Genomic DNA, 20,441 nt, shown 5'->3' with positions numbered 1-20,441 from the left:
TACATTCCCATTTTACCTGATGTCCAAAATAAGAAATTCTACAAAAAATTACTTCCTCGAGTAATCTTCGATTTTGTAATTATTAGAATTTTGAAAAGTGTGTTATTCTACGTGGTATTTTAGGCACCAGCGAAATTTTCCATACACATAGTAGTTTTTGATATTATGACAGGGGATAAAATTAGCTGAAAAAAAAATTGTTTACAAATTAGGTCAAACATTTTTAGCTACATGTTTAAAAAAATAATTAGGTAGTAGTTACCTCATACATTCACATCATTAATTGAGATCCCAAAAAAAAAAAACAAAAAGATATAAACCACACACCGGGTTTGATCCCGAAGATTCTAACCCGTACCTAGCATGAATAGACGCCAATGCAACTTGAAGTCCAATCTGCAGTTTGAAAGAGACGTCGAAATTAGCAATCACTTTTGTTGACGACAAGTTATAAGCATGTGTGCGTAAATATTTCAGTCACCGCTGCCGCGTTGTTATAAGTAAAAGTGAAACTATTTTTTAAATTAAAATATATCTGAAATTTGGTAGGATACATTACAAATTTCACGCTATTGGCGGCATGTACATTATTTTTTAAAAATATCCATATTTTCATTGCTAAAAAAAATAAAATACGTGGAATTTGCACACTAACGTCATCTACTGGCGCTGTAGTGCCTAGCTGACCGTGACAAACGACCTTAAGGTCGAGGGTTTTATTTGGGGGGTTGCAACCAGGTAGCCTGCATGTTACGACACTGTTTACGAGCAAGTGTGATGAAAACATACAAATGTTCGTTTGAACTCATTATATTTTTAGTTTGCTTCAACTATAGTCACTAGCCTTGTACGTTGCTACCCAGAAGTAATAACCTAACCAACAGAAAGTTGGAAAACCCCCGACTTTGTCACTTCAAAGTTCAATATCTCAAAAACGGCTGAACCAATTTTGATGAAACATGTCTAAAAACCATCGCTAGAAACTCTGCTTTCAAATCGGTTTACCCGTTTAAGAGCTACGGTGCCGCAGACAGACACACATAGCGGTCAAAATTATAACACTCCTCTTTTTTCGTCGTGGGTTAAAAAAATTATGAATCGTGCAGAGGCCAGCGATCAGTAGGTACGATACAGCCTTTACACACCTTGGAGGTGTGCAGTCGATGGGCTGTAAAGGGCCAAACTACGAGGGTTCATTAACAGTCGGGTAAAAAAGTCACGAAGGCACTTCAGGTCTATGGGGGAGGCCTATGTCCAACAGTGGACGACCTACGGCTGAGATGATGATGATAATGATAATGAGAATGCAGGATGTTAGCTTTAGCCAGCACAAAATTACAGAAGGCGGAAAAAACCATGAATGGCTTGGTTTCGAGAAAAGAATAGCATGGCCGTGACCTGTACCACTACCATGAGTTTACAGTGACCGTACGCGATAGCGACGGCGTAAATTATTTGTATGGAGAATTGTACAGCGCCTCTACAAATAATTTACGCCGTCGCTATCGAGTACGGTCACTGTGAACTCATGGTAGTGGTACTAGATAGGCAACCCGGTGGGAATCGAGTTGATACAGCGCCACGCCTGATGCATGGTACTGATTTTGTGGTTCTATGATTGAATTATTGCCTTACAGTTCAACGAAGGAATGCATTTGAAGTACGACCAGGCGGCCAAAGACGCCGGCGTGTACATTGTCAGCGCCTGCGGTATCGAAAGCATCCCCAACGATATGGGGCTTGTGTATATGCAGCAGAACTTCGACGGTAAGCGATATTCAAACAACACAATATTTTAGACTATCGCGGTCATTACTTATTTTATGAATTGTAATATAATTCGTATATGAAACAAGCCAAGTCCCAAGTCAGACATAAGGCTTCAATATGTGATCCTAAGCTATAAGAAGAAATAATATTATTAGTTGTTATAAAATATTTTATGTTGTTATAAATAAATTTCAGGACTGACTTGACACCCATTTAGATTTCACTTCTTTTGTCGTTGAATGCATATCATAGAACTAGCTTTTGCCCGCGACTTCGTCCGCGTGGAATAGTAATTTGGGAAGTATTTAATTTATTTAGGATACCTATTCTGCCAATAATAGTACATAGAAACTTCTACGGTTTACCGAAAATAACCTATTTTAATACATTGCTATAAATATAAACTATTTTTTTGTTCTTCCATCCATCCATCCACCCGATGTTCTTTGGTAAAACATAAATATTTTGCGGGTAGCTACAATTTAGCAATACGACGTGTATTCTACCCTGCCAACACAAAAGGACTAATTCTTCATAGTGAACTCTTGACACCTTACGTCCTTTATTGTATGTTAGGAGGGTAGGATTATAATTAAGACGGCATTTTTACTAAGCATAGCTACACATATTTCCGATAAATATACTTATAGGTATGTAGTAATTTGTTTGGAATTCCTTAAGAACTTTCATCCCCTTATTTTCAAGTAAATAGGTTAAAATTTGAAAAGCGCTGGAACAAATGTTTTTTAGGGTTCCGTACCTAAAAAGGAAACAAATTGAACTCTTATAGGATTACTTTGCTATCCGTCCGTCCGTCTATCAAACCTCTAAGTCAAGGCAATCAAAAGCTACAGTCATTAAAAAGGTGTTTCCAAACCAATTGCCTTAACAGAAAAAGTTATAGGGTACTTCCGGCTGTCCTAGAAACTTGGAATTTTGCATAAAGGTAGCTCTTATTGCATAATTAATAAGAAAAATCTGAAAATCATAATTTTTCATGTCTGACTGTCTATGTGAATACGCCATCTAAAATGACCCCACATTGCGTACATTTTGCCTATGAGCTTAGAAGGCTCTACTAACACTGCATCATCCCCTCTGCTAACATCCCCTCGCAGTTAAAATTTTCAAAACGCTTGAACAAATATCTATTTATTTCTTATAAGTAGTCCAATGCCAAGTTTCATAAAGAACCATCGATTTATCTTCGACAATGACGATCTTCCATATAAAGTTTCATCCCCTATTTCACCCCTCACAGGAAGAGTTTTAAAGACCCGCGAACAAATATGTATTTATCTCTTAGCACGTGCCCAAATGCCAAATTTCATAAAGAACCGTCGAATTATCTTCGACAATGACGATCTTCCATATAAAGTTTCATCCCCTATTTCACCCCCTCACAGGAAGAATTTTTAAAAACGCGCGAAAAAATATCTATTTATCTCTTATCACGTACCCAAATGCCAAGTTTCATAAAGAACCATCGATTTATCTTCGACAATGACGATCTTCCATATAAACTTTCATCCCCTATTTCACCCCCTCACACGAAGAATTTTAAAAAACGTGCGAACAAATATCTATTTATCTCTTTTCATGTGAAAGTGCAAGTTTAATAAAGATTCATCGATTTATTCATCGATAATGACGACCTTCCACATAAACTTTCATCCCCTATTTCATCCCCTCACAGGTCGAACTTTCAAAAAAGCTCAAACAAATATAGACTTATTTCTTATTAAGTGCCTAAATGCCAAGTTTCATAGTTTTATCTTTGACAGCGACGAACTTCCACCATATAAACTTTCATCCCCTATTTCAACCCCTTAAAGCCTCTTTTTCGCGATAAAAGGTAGCCTATGTTCTTTCCCAAGGTCTATTCTATCTCTGTACCAAATTTCATCAAAATCGGTTCAGCGGTTTAGGCGTGAAAGCGTAACAGACAGACAGACAGACAGACAGACAGAGTTACTTTCGCATTTATAATATTAGTATGGATTAAATGTAAATATTGAACTTGGCTCTCATTTCACATTTATGTTTTTTTTTATACAACTGTGCATTTTTCTGGGATAAAAAGTAGCCTATGTCACTCTCTGGCCCATAAACTATCTCTATGCCAAAAATCAAGTCGTTCCGTCGCTCCGTGTCGACGTGAAAGGCGGACAAAAATACAAACACACACACTTTCGCATTTATAACATGGAATAAGGATATCATTGTTTTGTTCCCAGGCACTTTGAACTCGGTGGTGTCTTACATGTCTACGGATTTGCCGCGAAAGTATTATGCCGAGGCGAGAGAGCGCGGCCTTCTGAACTACGGAACATGGGAGTCTCTTATATACGCGTAGGTTGTGTACAATGTCTTGTGATTTTGGAAGGACGTATGTGGGGCAGACGGGTCGTAGTGTGTTCACCAGAATCCAGGAGCACATACGGAGTTTTAAGGGGATGAAAATCAATAATTCTGCAGTGGCAGAGCATTTCATTGACCCTGGCAAAGTCTAAGAACTTGGTACGTCTCATTTGATCCGATTCGACAAGGCAAGGCTGCTGTACCACTACCATGAGTTTACAGTGACCGTACTCGATAGCGACGGCGTAAATTATTTGTAGGGGCGCTGTACAATTCTCCATACAAATAATTTGCGCCGTCGCTATCGAGTACGGTCACTGTAAACTCATGGTAGTGGTATGGTATGGGAGAAGTGTTTTGTATAGGTGCCACGAGAGTTGAAGTGGTGAAATATTGTAATCGGACTTTTTGACTTTTTTCAAAAAGGTTAGGCTACAGGGCAAACCGTCTTTGTTTTAAGCTCAAATTGTAGCTGACTAAATTGTCCACAGGAAATTTTCTCAAAATTTCATTATCATTCTACGTTTCCAAAATATCGAGCACCAAAACAAAAATTCGGAAAAAAAATGTATTTCTTTTTTACTATTTCAGCCATTACTTTTTTGTTTTTGACTTTTTTCTAATAATTCTTACAGCTCTCGTAAATACGCGTCTTTTGAGCCTTTTTTCAACCGATTTTAAAAATTTCTAAGTTCTAATGTTTGTATTTTTTTTTTATTACTCAGTCAATTGTGGACCGGCTTTCAAAATTCTTTTTTTAATTCGAAAGAGCACTCTTCTGAGGTAGTCCCATTGTCGCCAAGTCAAGATCTAATGATGGGATCCTAGGGAAATCGAGGGCAAATCTCAAATTTTAGGACCACCTGTAGCGATTTTGGCATTTTTGGCGTTCAGAAAGTATCATTTGGTAAACTGGACCCGATGAAGAAGACCGTAGATGGTCAATGGAACTTTTCATAGCTAAGTAATGCCCCCGCGTCTATAAATGATCATGACTAATATATCTAAATAAGCCGCTAAGAACAAGCTTTAAGTTAGGTAATGATTCTTTCGAACTGATCTGATGTTGAAGCCGGAAGGTAGGCAACGGAACTCTGTTATAAAACAACGTAACTAAGCCGTGTTTGGACTTCATGGAATCGTTGGGAGATATACTTTGGCTACGAAACACTAAAAAGTGAGAAATAAGTAAAGGAAATTTAACAAAAAAGTAAACCTGACTCCAAAAAAATAACAAGAAATGGATCTGACTACAAAACGCTTCAAAATATATTTATTTATTTATTTACTTATTTTGAAGATTCTTGATGATTTATTCACAGCTCCAATATATTAGGGATCACACTTTTTCATGAAATCGGAGCGAACGAAAAGGATGTAAGTAGTTACCCCGTACCGAACTAGCAGGGAACCAATAATGTACGCGCAATAATGTACGACGTGAAAATCCGAAGCATTATGTCTTCCGATTATCATGCCTTACGATTTCCGTGATTGAAATAAAAAAAATACCTAACAAAGTGCAAGAACGGCGAGCGAGACTGCCGCCTCACTCGCACACCCTCGCCCTTCAACCTAACCCGGCCGGGTCGGCAGGGCTACTACGAAACACGAAGCTCGAAGTTCGTGTCGTACCGTCCCTCTCGCTCTCGTATTAAATAGTATAAGTGTCAGAGGAGCCGCACGACACGAACTTCGAGTTTCCTGCGGATCTGCTCCAACTATATCGATCTCGCTCGCTGCGATCGCTCAATCCGCGGCGAAAAATGTCTATTCATTCGAATCGATTGAATTCAGATTATCACGTCGTACATTATCATTACGTACATTACACAGCGCGCGCAATATTTTACGACCATGATATGATAATGTTACGGCATGATAATCGGAAGCAATAATGCCTCGGATTATCATGTCGTACATTATTGCGCGTACATTCCGAGTTGTACATTATTGTTTCTCAACAAAAAGACATTTCCAATGTTAAAAACCTCAAACAATAGTTCTTTACATAGGTACAGATCGCAGGAAAAATCTGTAAAAAATGTGTGGCTTGCATTATGGAACCCCATACACTTATTAAAAAATACCCTAATCCAAGTTTCTCTGAATGTCCGGTGTTAGCAGAGCCCTGCTTTTATGTAAAATGTACGCAGTTTGTGTCATTGTCTGACAGAGATATACGGACATAAAAATATAAGTTTTTCTTTGAAAATACAGTTAAGTATGGTTTCGTTTCCAGGTTGGAACACTCCAACGAGTTGGGCCCGTTGCGAAAGAAACAGTTCCCAGAAAAGCTGCCCACCTTCAAGCCCAAAGTGCCCCTTCGGTATGTACGTACTTGTATAACCTCCTGAGTCCTCGCGTACTTTATTATTATTATTTTTTTATTCGACTGGATGGCAAACGAGTAAGTGGGTCTCCTGATGGTAAGAGATCACCACCACCCATAAACATCTGCAACAGCAGGGGTATTGCAGATGCGTTGCCAACCTAGAGGCCTAAGATGGGATACCTCAAGTGCCAGTAATTTCACCGGCTGTCTTACTCTCCACGCCGAAACACAACAGTGCAAACACTGCTGCTTCTCGGCAGGATTAGCGAGCAAGATGGTGGCAGCAATCCGGGCGGACCTTGCACAAGGTCCTACCACCTGCAAAGACTAATCAAGGACTAATTAACACTAAGAATAACGGCCGAATGTACTTTATAAAGTACAAATTGTTCATTGAATAAAGAATTCTAAGAATTTTAAAATAATGTCCAAAATAATGAAGCAGGTCACCAACGTCCTAGACGCGGTACTCACACTCGCAATTGTTCGTCTCAAACATTACGCAGTCGAAGTGAGTTGCTATTCCATTCGAAAAGTGAACCGTACTCACTGTATTTATTAGGAAACGTATCGACGACCGAGTGTTACGTATCGACGATCGAACGCTCGATTTACGTTGTCGAATAGTAAACGACTGTTTTGTGAAAACGCTACACTAGAGGCACAGGACTCAGGAGGATTAGTACTAGCATGTAGTTTAACAGAATATGACCTACGGTATATGACTATTTTGTATATGTTTTATAAATTAAAACTTCACAATGCCTGTTATCGAATAAAGAAACAATTTTCAAGCTACCTTTACAAATAACAAAGTTATAAAGGTTTGGAATTCAAGATTAGACAGAGAAAGACATACTTGCATCTGACGTCACACGCAAGTAGCGCCATACTTGGTGCATAGAGAAAAGCGTTTGAGAAAGAGAGGTACATAGATTTTTCAAAAAATCACTATAAGTAAATCCAATTTTCAACCGATTTAAGTTTTCTCATCTCACCGCGAAATACTATATGTTTATCTATATTTTCATAATAACATATCAGACATGGCAAATTCAGGAGTTTGTCAAATACCGTATTGGTCCACTCACTTACTCTTTAAAACCTCTAAGGTACTTCTCGATTTCCTGAAAGAAAGCTGTTTGGCATGAAGTCTAGAATTTACTTAAAAAGTACAAGAAAATTAAGAAATCTCTTAAATCCGTAGCTAAAGTGTTTTTAATTCGCGAAAAAGGTAATGTAAATAATTTATTGAATCAGGCGTTACTTTGCGGAGGTCTATATCAATGAACTAAAATAATTTCCTTGCTCACCCGCGACCTTACGATAGCTAAGCTTATGCAAAATATGCGTGTTCATGCAGTTCCTCCACCTCCACACTGTAAGAACACACACGAATCACACAAACCCATCTATCACCACCACCACACTACACTGACGCGTTTCGAACTCAACCAGAGCTCATCTTCAGAGTGACACAACCGTACACCATGCTACCAGTTGTTAGACTAACGAACCACAACCACCGTTTAACTTGTCACTGCAAACTCCCAAGTACCCACATTCGTTTTATGAAACAAACAAAACTACCCACAAATTATTAATATTTTTTTAACCGTCCTTCAAAACTACCTTGATTTTTATTTATTTACTGTCAAGGCATGTTTTATTAACTACCATTGCTGAAATTAGATCCAAGCCGTAGCAAGGGAGATGAAACTAAATTTACCTGCTCATTAATAATAGACCCCATACCTACTGTTGTATCTAATTATCTCCATGCATTCTAAAACATCGAGACGAAACCCCTTGCCACAATAATGTAACACTTCATACGAATCTGAGTCCGATAAAGAATGATTTAGTTCCAACAAATGTTTGGCAAAATTCGACTTATCAGGATGCTCATTCCTATATGCCGAAACATGCTCTTTAAATCTAGCATTAAAACTGCGACCTGTCTGTTTTGCATAAGCTTAGCTATCGTAAGGTCGCGGATGAGCAAGGAAATTATTTTAGTTCATTGTAATGTGAATGTTTTTTTAATGTTCTCATAATAATGTGTGTCACTGTCACGTCGATGTCCTTCGTCAAGTTTGTGAATTTTACGATTTGGCCTTTAACAATGACTGAAGTTACTAGTGTTACCTATTACATTTCGATTTGGCCAAAAAGTTAATTAAGTACCATGTATTTTCTACCAATGAACTGCCGTCTCTGTCTGTCGAAGATAACGGGAGTAAAAGAAATCGGCTATATCTATTTAAAGTACAATTCAATAGAATCTGTCAATTTTCTACATATTTAAGACACCCTATCGTGGGCACACTTGATTATATATGTCCCTGTTGTTGCAATTATCATCTAAAAGGAATCAAAAAAGAATAATAGTCACATCACAAAGCCTTAGGCAGCCCGGTGTTTATATTAGTAGGCTGGAAGTGTCTACAGGATTGTCAGATTCTATTGAATTGGAGTTTAATGTGACTTGTACGAGTTTCCTTGCAGGTCTGGGCATTATATTAGTAGGATTAGATAGGGTTTTTCTAACTTTAATTTATTCTTTATTCCCTAGCTCCACTATCCACAAGCACGAAGGTGCTTGGTGTTTGCCGATTGCGATTGCGGACTTGTTGGTAGTGTACCGCACCCAACGCTGGTTCTACGAGAACGAACACAAAAGGCCCGTTCAGTTCAGGCCCTACTACAAACTGGGGGGGTTCATGACCACTGTAGCTATCTCCCTGGTCTGCATTATAGGGTTCCTCATGTCCAAGATTTCAGTGACGAAGAGACTGCTGCTGAATTATCCTAGGTAAGTCATAATATGACGATGCCGACGTGATAAACCTGACCTGGTTATGACCTGGTTAAAGTCGCGGGTTCACGGTGGATGCAGGCCGCTTCTAAACGAAGCAACTGGAGGTCCATAGGGGAGGCCTATGTCCAACAGTGGACGTCCTTGGGCTGGTATGAAGATGAAGTTATAATATAATACAAGGTGATAGGGGAGGCCGAGGGTTGTGACAAGAGAGAGTAGTGACAAGATCGATTTTTTGGAGCTTATTAACTGGTAGCTAGTTCGCAATAGCGCGCGTTTTTTTAGTTTAAGTCGCGAATTATCAAACGCGTGCTGTTCCGAGCTCGCTAGCAATTAATAAGTTTCTGAAAATCTACGTTGTCACTACTTTCGTCTGTCACAATCACAACTCTCCTCGGTCACCCCTGATTAAATAACTGAAAACCTGAAATTAGTTTGTTCAGAATCGAGAGGAGGTCGATCGCCTATACTTTAAACCAGGTTGCATTTTTAGATGCTTCTTTTACTGAATCGAGTCTAAAGCCGAGTTTAGACTTGAAAGGAAAATCGTGCACGTTGCACTACAATGCGAGGCCGTAAAGCCAACGAGTTTGTAGTGGTCAATCGAGCGCCGCAGTGTAAAGCCGCGTATCCATTAGAGCAGCCTCAGGCCGAGCACCGCGAGCCGAGCCATATTTTGTCGGTTTTTTGGCCCGAGGCTGCCTCTAAGTGGATACGCGGCTTAATGCAACGTTTTTCTTGCAAGTCTAAACTCGGGTTATAAGTTTATTACATTCACAAAAACAATCTACGATTTTGGAGTGATATTGATCTTAAATTACTTAATACATCACATGTGCACGGCCGCGGTACAATACAAATAAAGGAGCGGCCACACCGCTGCCTAAAAACGGTGACGGTACGGAATCGCATTGACGCATAGTATGCGCACCATTTTTATTATCGCATGCTCTCCACACCTCTGCTTAAAATACGGAATCGCAGTGACGTGCTGTAAACGTCAGGACTTTACCGAACAAAACTCGTGACGTTTTACGACACATCACGGCGATTCCGCACCATTTGCGTATTTTAAGCAGCGGTGCGGAAAGCATGCAAAAAAACGGTGCGCGCATACGACCCTTTTTTAAAAGCGATATGGCCGCCGCTTAATAGTTGTACTTTGGCCGCGGGTGACAAAGGAAGAGCACTCAGCGCTCTTCCAGAAGGCCTACTCCGAAATTCAAAAATCGAAGTTCGTATCGTACCATCCCTCTCGCTCTCGTGTTAAATAGTATAAGCGTCAGATAGACGGAACGACACGAACTTCGATTTCCGAAATTTGTAGTAGCTCCGCCGGCATGGCCCATCTTGTAATAGAATTGGTTGTTAACAGCCAATCCACGTCGAGCTCCAAGCGCGCGTGATCGAGGATTGGTCGGTTCAAATCAAAACCCTGATCCACAGATTGTGCAATTAAGTGAAATAGAAAATGGTGGAATGCGGCGGCGCTGTCGGTCGCTTGTAGCGCCACACATGCATTAAACTTAAAAAAAACAGTTGGGGGTTGGCGGAGGTTTTCATTTTAGTACTTAACACTTAACAATTGTTGATGTTTCCAGATTTTTCTCTTTCGGCATGATGTCGCATCAGGGTCCTACGGAGAACGTGTTAAACAACACGACGGTCCTGTTCCAGCTGTTTGGGGAAGGCTGGGAGCGCGGCGCAGACGTGGACACGACCAAGCCCAACAAGAAGGCTATTGTTACGGTAAGTCTGGAAGAATAATTGCTGTCTTTGTTTCTTATTTGTACAATAAAGACTTTACATATATATGGCGACGAGAGCGCGGAGAGGAGAGATGAGATGATGATTGATGGGTGGAATGAGAGTACTTCCGTCTCGCCGTCAGGATGCGTTCATGATGTATGTAGGTATGAGTGAGAGCTTCAATAATAACTTCTTTTGGAGCACAGTTGTTTTATTTCACCAGCCGATAACAATTAAATTACAAAACCAATCAGAGTATGTACAGAGCTAATCGACAGACGAACTGACAGAATCATTAGCCAGGTGTTACAGTTGTCGTCCCTACAGTCCGAAGTAGAATGACGCTCTGGCCAACGAGCTCGTCCACGTGCACCGCAACCGGTAGGTACGTCACACGGCGTTCGCCGCCATCTCGATATTGTAATAGTCAATTGACAGTCCTATAAGGCTTGATTATTGTAATCCACGACATATATATATATTGTAGGATTTTTTAGAAGGGCCACATCGCTCGAGTGGTGACCACGAACTGGAAGACGAAGCGTTGCAGGCCTCCCACTAGGCGGACTTACGAAATCGTCAGAGTTGCGGGCACCAGTGGATGCAAGAGGCGAGTTGTCGTTCATTGTGGCGTTCTAAGGGGGAGGCCTTTGTTCAGCAGTGGACGTCTTGGGCTGATGATGATGATTTTAAGGAGTATACGTGCTAATTTCCAGGTAAAATCCCAACTCGTTGTACGGAGCAACAGCCAGCGCTCTCTTGTTCTCCGCGCTCACCTGCCTGAAGGAAAGCGATAAAATGCCGGGAGCGTGAGTGACTATACTGTTGACTAGCGACTGCCGTTGTTAGGGACACGTTCGCATTATGCGGTGAGCCGTGTGGTTTTAGCGTGCCGTCCTACTTCATAATATCAATGTCGGCGGCCGATCATAAAATCCGCCAGATCACGAAATTCCTAGGCATATCGTGAAATGGCGCCATTTCATGATATGCCTAAAAGTTGGCCAGGCATATCACGATGTGCCTGAGAACAATACGGCGGATCGATTAGAGCAACGCATTCATCGATATTCCTAGCTCTATACCGGCACATCGTGATATTATGCCGAAAAAAAAAGAATATTAGATACGACGAGCGAAGCGAGGAGTGGTTTGTATGAATTGTGACCACAACGCTCGAGCCGAGCGAGTGAAGCGAGTGCCACGGCCGGCGAAGTGCCAGAACCGATATGGTGGCGTTTCATGATATATCTAGGAATTTCATGATCTGCCTAAACTGGCCAAATCATGAAATGGCGGCGTTTCATGATATACCTAATTTTATGATCTGCCTATAGTAAATGTCACTAGGCAAATCTTTAAACGGTGACTTTTAACCGATATGGCTGATGTCCCTTAGCCAATTCATGAAATGGCGTCATTTCCCGATATGCCTAGGAATTTCGTGATCTGGCGGATTTTACGATCGGCCCCCGACATCAATATCGCATGAGAATGAGACGGCGCACTCAAAGTACCTACTCAAACCGTAGGTAGCCGCATCAGATAGTGCGTGCGTAGCCTTAGTCCGAGAGCTGGAATAGTAATGTTCGATACAGCGCCTCCTATGGTTGATTTGCTGAACTAGATGGCTTGTTTATCAATAATTATTTATAGCAGTATGTTGACGAGCATGCAACTTAAGTTCCAAAATACGACACGATATTGTAGTGTCACTAGTATCGTACGCGAATAAATAATACAGAGCAGAGGCCGTATTGCCTATGTTTCTGACGCTCGCGACGCAATCAAATGACAATTTTTGTATGCGAAATCTGTCATTTGATTGCGATCGCGAGCGTCAGAAACGTTACAGTACTTTCATTGTAGCATGGTGCGGGTGACAGCTGTCAAGTGTCAATATCACAAGACTAGAGAGTCAAAGTGTCGAAACTTGAGTCGATAAAATTAATAATTTAAAATCTTAATCATAATTAATGTCATCATTAATCAGATTATTACGCTAATTTTATTGAGAATATTAGTGAAATTCTAGGTTGGAATATTATTTGCCACTTAATTAAGGCTAAACGGAGTTTGCAAAGAATATTTGTTACTTACCAATAATTAATAAGTACCGATATAACTCAAGATCCATTAGGTCCCATCACTAAACGAGTTTCTGATGTTACGTTTCATGCATATTACGTTTTTTCATTTAATTGTGCGTTGAATTTAATTAATTGATTATAAAAATCTGATAGCTTAAATTTGTTTTATATAAAATAGTTCTTTATGTTTAAATATTTTAAGTCAGTCATATTCAGGCTACAACTGAAATATACTTCCATTTATTTAGACCGCAGCAACTTTTTCTGAGTAAAACGAAACGTGCATTAAGTGTCACACGCACCATGCTAGAATGAAAGCACTTTAGGCAATATGGCCTCTGGTTGCAAAGTCTCACTGCGCGTGGCAAAAAGTTGCAATCAGCTTTCGAACTCGAAATACTCGTTACAAAGTACTAAACAATCTGAATCTGATCTGATGCCTAGGCGGTGCTGTTCACTTAACCATTAGGTGACCCAGTCGGCCACCCTGTCATAAAAAGATCTTGTAATTTTTTTTTTGTTACAGGGGCGGAGTACTAACACCAGGAGTTGCATTTTCTAAAACGAATCTCATCAAAAACCTGAACGAAAACAATCTCACATTCGAATTCCAACTGCAGTAGTTTTATATACCTAAGACGCTAGTACTATTATATATTCTGTGACCTAAGTTTATATTGTAGAAGTACTTAAAAATTAGCGGCTTACGGATTCACTGGAGCAGTTTGAGATAGCTAAGCGATGAGAGCGAGAGATGGCCAAACGCGAGTCGAATTCGCGTAGGTACTGGTTTCCGCGCCATTTAAAAAAAAGCAAGCGAATTTAATGAAAAAATTTTTTGCGAGTCAGTTATTTTTGCAATTTCTTTTTAAAAGCTTTTTTTTAACTTGCAACGTTGTTATTATGTAAGGTCTCGTGATGGCGCATGCAACTGTGCCGAAATATCGAACTTCTCTAAAATCAAGGTACGCGGAACAAAACTCGAATTTAAATCATAAAAAATAGGAGCTGCACTAAGCGAGGCTGGGATAATTATTTATTATTTTTATTGTTGTATTTTTTCCTCGCTCAGCTCTGTTGAATTATTCACCTTTATTGTTGTACAATTTACGCATTTATTGTCTATTTAATTGTTAATTTTGTAAGGGCTTATTCTGGTTTTAACGTTGATATATGCTATGTAAGTAAACATGATGTTACAAACCTTTGCGATTTTCACTTACATATAAAAACTTTAATATTCTGACCTATATAACACTTAAATATACAGGGTGGAAAGAATCAATGGGCCCTGGAGAGCAACTACCTTAAATCCTTTAGTTAGCTAATTGTACTGAAAGGAAACATTCCTTTATTTTTAAAATTGAACAAAACTGCATTCAAAGATCTTCTAAACTTCCCTTGTCTCACCCGGGAATCGAACCAATACTAAAGATTAAAAAATAAAACTCGCTATTTTATTATACGAATAATTATAATTATTTTATTTTATTTCACTGTGAATTTTGATTTCATTGTTAAATATTATGCTAATTATTATTTTATTATGTTTTAAAACAATTTCACGTAGCTGTAATGAAATGAAAAATACTAACAATTTTATGGAATCTGAAATTTTCCGAAATAAAGATATTTTAATTAATTATATATAGATATTTATTTTTTAATAGGATTATTGTTTAGGATAAAATTTGTCTAATAAACATTTTGGGGTTGTTTTCCCGCGTTGCATAAAAAAAAATACGTTCCATTTTTAACTCTTCGCCAGAACAGTGTAAGAAGGAATTGTGCATAGATTTATTATACATTTAAAGATTTCTTATCGAAGTCTACAATAAGGTACTGAGTGATAAATAAAATTAGCAAGCTTGTACTTCATGATTATGTCTTTAGATGTTAGAGAGATAAGAAAATTAAACGTAGGTATCATTCCTTGTTACAGGTGAACAGTACTAAGTAATGTTAATAAATATTCTATTTCATGGTATCTCGTACGTACAACAGACGAGTGTAAGGCCAAACGTTTATTAGATAATTTTTATCCTGAACAATAATCCTATCGATTTGTGTAATAAAAAGCGAGTGTTTATTTTTTAATTTTTAGTTCTTTGAATGTAGTTTTGATTCAATTTAAAAATAAAAGTATGTTTTCTTTCAGTACAATTGGCTAACTAAAGGATTTAAGGTAATTTATTGAATCAGGCGATTTAAAGTAGTTGCCCTCCAGGGCCCATTTGTTTTTTCCACCCCAAACGTTTCGGCGACTACCAATTTTGGATGCTACCGTAATCACTGTCAAATTTATTTTCTTCAAATTTGTAGGAAGTTATATGTCCATGAAGCAGTTCTTTGAAGAGAACGCAAACTTCAATGAAACTTCAGTATGAAAATAGATATAATTAATTTATTGATAAAGTAGTAGGTACCTTCTATTAGCTTAACAAATGTACACACAAACTGACCTAACACACATTCTTATATTATATTACCAAGATGACTGTACAGTGTAGGTACAACGAAGCTGTACTAAATAAATAATTAAAACAAATGAGCTTTGGTCTTAAGTAATGTTAAATAAAAATAGATATAAAAAAATATTTAAAATTTTGACTTTCGATAAGTAAATGAATATATTTCTTCATCACATCAAAACGTTATAATACGGTATTTGACAACTCCTGATTTTGCCATATCTTAATATTTTATTATGAAATATAGATAAACAGATACAGCCTTATTCATAAAAAGTTAGAGCTCCTTGAAGGCTCCTTGAAGGCCGATGCTAAAAACATGATTCATAAACGTCTGTTAGCGCTAATCAGTCGATCAAGGCTCTGCTAAAGTAGCGGACCGTAGACCTCCTTTATCTCCCTGCTAAGTCACAAATGGCCGCACAAGTTTGAACAGCTGACTTTGACAAGAGCAAAAAACCATACCGAAGATATTTTAGTGAAGGGTGAAGTTACGCAAAGATTAAAAAAAACCAGGAAAAAATATTTTTCAGGAATTTGTATTTAAAAATCCTCTAAATTAGCAGCAATAAATTAACAATAAGTAAAAAAAAAATAGGATGATTAACACAATTATGGCTTTTTTGCAACATAACATGCGGATCGGAAATGGCGGGAAACAAACTTCTCGCTTTTTATTTTTTTTCCTGCTAATTTGCTGTCACTGCTGTAAACTTTTTTTTTAATTATCGATTACCATTTTTTGTCTTTGATTTGTCAAGGTCCAACATAACGAGTCTATCAGTCTATCAGCGGCTCAACAACTAGCAGCTGCTAGCAAGCGTTTATGAATCATACTTCTGACAACCGTCTAACAAGCTTAATCAGTCTGTAAGTAACAGACGATCAAACCTCAATTAAGGATTTTTATGAATAAGGCTGATAGTGTTTAGCGAAGAGTAATATAAATCGGTTGAAAATTGGATTTACAGTGGTTTTTTGAAAAATCTATGTACCTGTCTCTTTCTGAAACGCTTTTCTCTATGCAGCAAGTATGGCGGTACTGGCGTGTGACATCACATGCCAGTATGTCTTTCTCTGTCTAATCTTGAATTTCAAACCTTTATAACTTTGTTATTTGTAAAGGTAGCTTAAAAATTGTTTTTCTATTCGATAACAGGCATTGTGTAGTTTTAATTTATAAAACATATACAAAATAGTCAAATACCGTATTGCAGATAACACGAAATGCATTTTTTATCTAAAAAAAATATAACTCCCTAGTTCACAACAAGTAAGTAAGTACTTATATCATAATTTTTAAAATAACAGATTTTAAAGATACGAAATTAAGCCAGTGAGTTAGGTAAAATAAGATTGGCAAATGCAGTATTTCGAAAATGTAGTATTTTACTGGCGATGGAATTAAACCGTGACGAAATAATGTTCATACTTATTATTGGCTTATTTAATAATATTTTAATTCATACATACCCCAATTTAGGTAAGTAGCAAAATTAACGTATTTTAATAATAAAACATGTTTCAAAGTACGAATATACTATCCATTTACCTATCAAACTAGAACACATAAAAATCCTAACAATATTAATTTATATAAAAAGTCCTTTTAAAATACATATCAAGAACACAGCGCCACTGTTTCATTGGCCAGAACTGGAATTAACTTAAGTGTAATTTGCAAATAATAAAAACCCGAAGTTGTAAATCTTATCTAATTTTAATTATGAAATCTTATCCAACAATATTTTAGTGTATAAAATAAGTTAAAATTTAATTCTTATACGTTATAAAAGAGCTTGCACTAATCTCGGTATTATCCAAAACTAATGACTTTTTATAGTACAAATTAGCTTTCATAACATAATTTTGTTGAATAAGACCCGAAATGTACAGGTTAAGTAATCTCGACACCTCAACACCTACCGTACTAAACTGGCAGTTATGCTACAATAATATCAAAATGTACAAAACAAAACGTACTTAATCATCATGATTTTAAATGTCATTTTTATAGCACACTTGACAAGGAATGGCACAAAAATTAAGCACATGATTATGGAAAAGATGCTCCTTGCATTTTATATTTTATTTACGAGAAAAAATGGCGCCGGCGCCTCGGTTAATGTAATTGGTATAGTTATAAATTTATTAAATTGCAAAATCAAGTTTCTATGTTATTGTATGTCTGAAAAGAAACAATTTCCACCAAAAGAGAAATTAAACAAGAACGCTACTTTCTACGTAATTGGCATATTTTTGACGTAAAATCCTTGATATGGCAACAATTTGGTATAAAAATATTAAGCTCTTTCATTCCTTTTCTGCTCTTTTAATTTAGGAGTCTGAATAATATAATATCACTTAAAAAGTCAATGTGATATCCACTGTGTAGGAACTTAAAAATGGTAAGTATACCTAGCACTCTTCGACTGTACATATTTTCCTTCATCAGTACCTTTATTGGAACTACTACATTATTATTTTCACTAGATCCGTTAGAAGTGATGAAGGAAGGAGCATGTAAAGGAACAAAAGCGATTAAGGAAGCGCAACAGTCCGAATGTACCATCGAGGACCGGAATTGTTCACCCACTCGCACTTGTTCTTAATTTAGGCAGTAGTACACACGTACGTAGTAAATATTTTCATTATCTTTTGAACGCCACAGTCGGCAACACACGACAGCTGAAAATCGTGCCATAGGCGCTATGTCGGCATTTCGTGGCGTCTATGGAGAGATTTTCACTTTTTTTTTGTCGTTTGTGGCCGGCCGTGGCGTTCAAAAGGTTAATGAAACAGAATAGGATTACACGGCCAAATTACGAACAGTAGTAAGTTGCTCAATAACACCTGTCCACGACTGTACATGAGATATTGAATGGTTGTGGCGCCACCATCTATGCACACTTGTTCCAAGCACTGCCTTTTTCATCTACTATATAACAGATGGCGCCACTTGTCTTAAATATGTAGTACAAACATTTTAGTCAAGTTATTCTATTGAAATTATCTTAGCAGCTTGATTTAAAATTATAGAATGTTAGTTTGTGAAATGAACTTTTAACGATATTTAAAGAATGCTACAAAGCCACGCCTTAACTTAGATTCACCTCATTAAAAGATGTGGAATCGGCTTGGGGCGCCTTCTTAGGGCATATTGTGATGTTGATTAAGACAGTTGGTTTCATAATCAAATCGCAAATGCCAATTATTGAGGGCTAAAAGACAGGTGAAATATCGCTAGATGGCGTTAGTATCGTGAGGTTAATTAGATGTTACGGTCTTGCTTGTAATTGGCTAGTAACCATAACGTCAAAAAAACCTCAGGATACTAGTAGTTGGGCATTTATATCTACCGTTGTACCCAGAGTTTATCTCTCCGATTTCAATAAAATTTGGGAGGTAGACTCAGACCATGATTCCGAGCTGGAAAAACAGGGTCTCCCTCCAGATGTGTCCCCAAAATATTGTATGGATGTGTCCGTTTTGCTACGAATATTTCTTAATATTTGGAAATATGAGGAATTAGTTTTGACAGCTCATAAAAAGTGGCTTCATACCAATTCTTGGCCGGCCGGCAATGTAGGCAAGGCTTTATTCAGTCGGAGTCAGAAATATCATAGATGCGGTACATTGCCGGTCATGATTGATCAGTTATAAATTTATAGCCGCGCGGCCCCGCATTGTAAGAGACTCGTGCGATAAAATCCCAACTCGATTCCACACCAAGTCGAGGTTAAACATTTACACAACCTATACAAGTTACAAAGTATGGAGGGTAGACGGAAAAACCTTCTCTGTGTCGAAAAGCGTTAAATAGGTGGCGCTACTGTAGCAAATGCATAAAATAAAGTACCTAATAAAATTTAATAACAAAAAAAACATTTCGTTGTCTATGTTCGTCGAAAAAACGAATGTAATTAATAAGTATTAAATTTTTCAACTGAGCACACTTCACTCTGCTACATTCATTTCATAATCTGCTACACTAGCGCCACTCTGGAAGGATTTGGAACTGTTACTGCTTACAGCTGGCCCTGTACTACGATGCAAAATTCGCGTATCTTGCCGTCCCGCTGATGCAAATATTATTTAATAATACGAGTGAGAGGGACGGCAGTTACAATACGAATTTCGATTTTGGAATTTCGTAGTAGCCCCCCTGGACCCTTACGCAACTGAACAGTTCCACGAGAGAGTTCTCAACCTCTACCCCCCATATTACAAGGAAGCTCCCAATGTACAAATAGAAATTCCTAAACAGATAAAATTTCTTCACTCACAACAAAACTAATCGTCCCACAAGTTTAATCTAACTAGATTCGCGACTGTTCTCACTCGACCCAACGGCTTCTGACTGCGACACAGTAGCGACCTCTGGCGCCACAATCAAACCCTCTTTGATCCTCTTCTTCTGTTTCATCCTTCTATTCTGGAACCAGATTTTGACCTGCGTTTCGTTCAGTTGTAAAGCTGACGCTATTTCTATCCTCCGGGCTCTCGTAAGATACTTGTTGAAGTGGAATTCTTTTTCTAGTTCTGTCAGTTGTTTGTTGGTGAAGTTGGTCCGGCCGGTGTTGTTGAGGTTGAGGAGGGGGTTTGCAAGCATCTGGCTGCCGGTGGGGGTGCGGAGTTCCTGGGGGCTGCCCATCACCCCCTGCGCAACGAAGTCGGCTTGGGGGATCATCAGCTTCGGGGCTGGAAAGAGAGAGGGCGTTAGTTAGTAGGGAACTAGGAATTACGAGTTTTTACATGAATAGTGCAATGATTTATTAAAACAGGCGTTACTTTGCGTAGGTCCATATCAATGAACTAAAAACAATTACTTTGCTCACCCACGG

The 20,441-nt window shown here is 38.2% G+C and overlaps 2 protein-coding genes across 4 annotated transcripts in view; one reads left to right on the top strand and one right to left on the bottom strand.

The window, feature by feature from the left end:
- LOC141433887 (uncharacterized) overlaps window positions 1-20,441 on the bottom strand; it is a 90,964-nt gene that overhangs the window by 18,082 nt on the left and 52,441 nt on the right. Inside the window, exon 2 of one of the 2 annotated variants that reach the window (XM_074095989.1) lies at window positions 16,768-20,298. The exons of the other annotated variant lie outside the window; for it this stretch is intronic. Within the exon in view, the coding sequence (XP_073952090.1) occupies window positions 19,913-20,298 (386 nt within the window). The 3' untranslated portion in view covers window positions 16,768-19,912. Of the gene's footprint in view, window positions 1-16,767; window positions 20,299-20,441 lie in introns of those variants that run through there. 2 annotated transcript variants of the gene reach the window in all.
- LOC141433888 (saccharopine dehydrogenase-like oxidoreductase) lies at window positions 1,546-13,928 on the top strand. Of its 2 annotated transcripts, XR_012451979.1 has the most exons (7): window positions 1,546-1,767; window positions 4,008-4,122; window positions 6,374-6,460; window positions 9,042-9,281; window positions 10,889-11,036; window positions 11,524-11,845; window positions 13,653-13,745. XR_012451979.1 is itself a non-coding variant. In XM_074095992.1 (6 exons), the coding sequence occupies exons 1-6, from the start codon at window positions 1,650-1,652 to the stop codon at window positions 13,686-13,688; spliced, it is 744 nt and encodes a 247-aa protein (XP_073952093.1). In that variant the 5' UTR covers window positions 1,551-1,649; the 3' UTR covers window positions 13,689-13,928. The 2 variants fall into 2 exon arrangements, 1 of the variants encoding a protein (XP_073952093.1); XM_074095992.1 differs by lacking the exon at window positions 11,524-11,845 and having other exon boundaries at window positions 1,551-1,767; window positions 13,653-13,928.

This window comes from Choristoneura fumiferana, chromosome 13, assembly GCF_025370935.1.
Source record: "Choristoneura fumiferana chromosome 13, NRCan_CFum_1, whole genome shotgun sequence".
In the NCBI taxonomy this organism is placed as follows: domain Eukaryota; kingdom Metazoa; phylum Arthropoda; class Insecta; order Lepidoptera; family Tortricidae; genus Choristoneura; species Choristoneura fumiferana.
Note: the sequence above shows the minus strand (reverse complement) of the source record. Positions and strands in the feature narration are given on the sequence as shown.

What these genes read in the sequence shown, in the direction of transcription:
- LOC141433888 (XM_074095992.1), top strand. Translation starts at nt 1,650, where the DNA reads ATGCATTTGAAGTACGACCAGGCGGCCAAAGACGCCGGCGTGTACATT. An exon ending in TATGCAGCAGAACTTCGACG is followed by an intron (nt 1,768 to 4,007) that starts GTAAGCGATATT and finishes TTTTGTTCCCAG; the next exon opens with GCACTTTGAACTCGGTGGTG. An exon ending in CTGCTGCTGAATTATCCTAG is followed by an intron (nt 9,282 to 10,888) that starts GTAAGTCATAAT and finishes TGATGTTTCCAG; the next exon opens with ATTTTTCTCTTTCGGCATGA.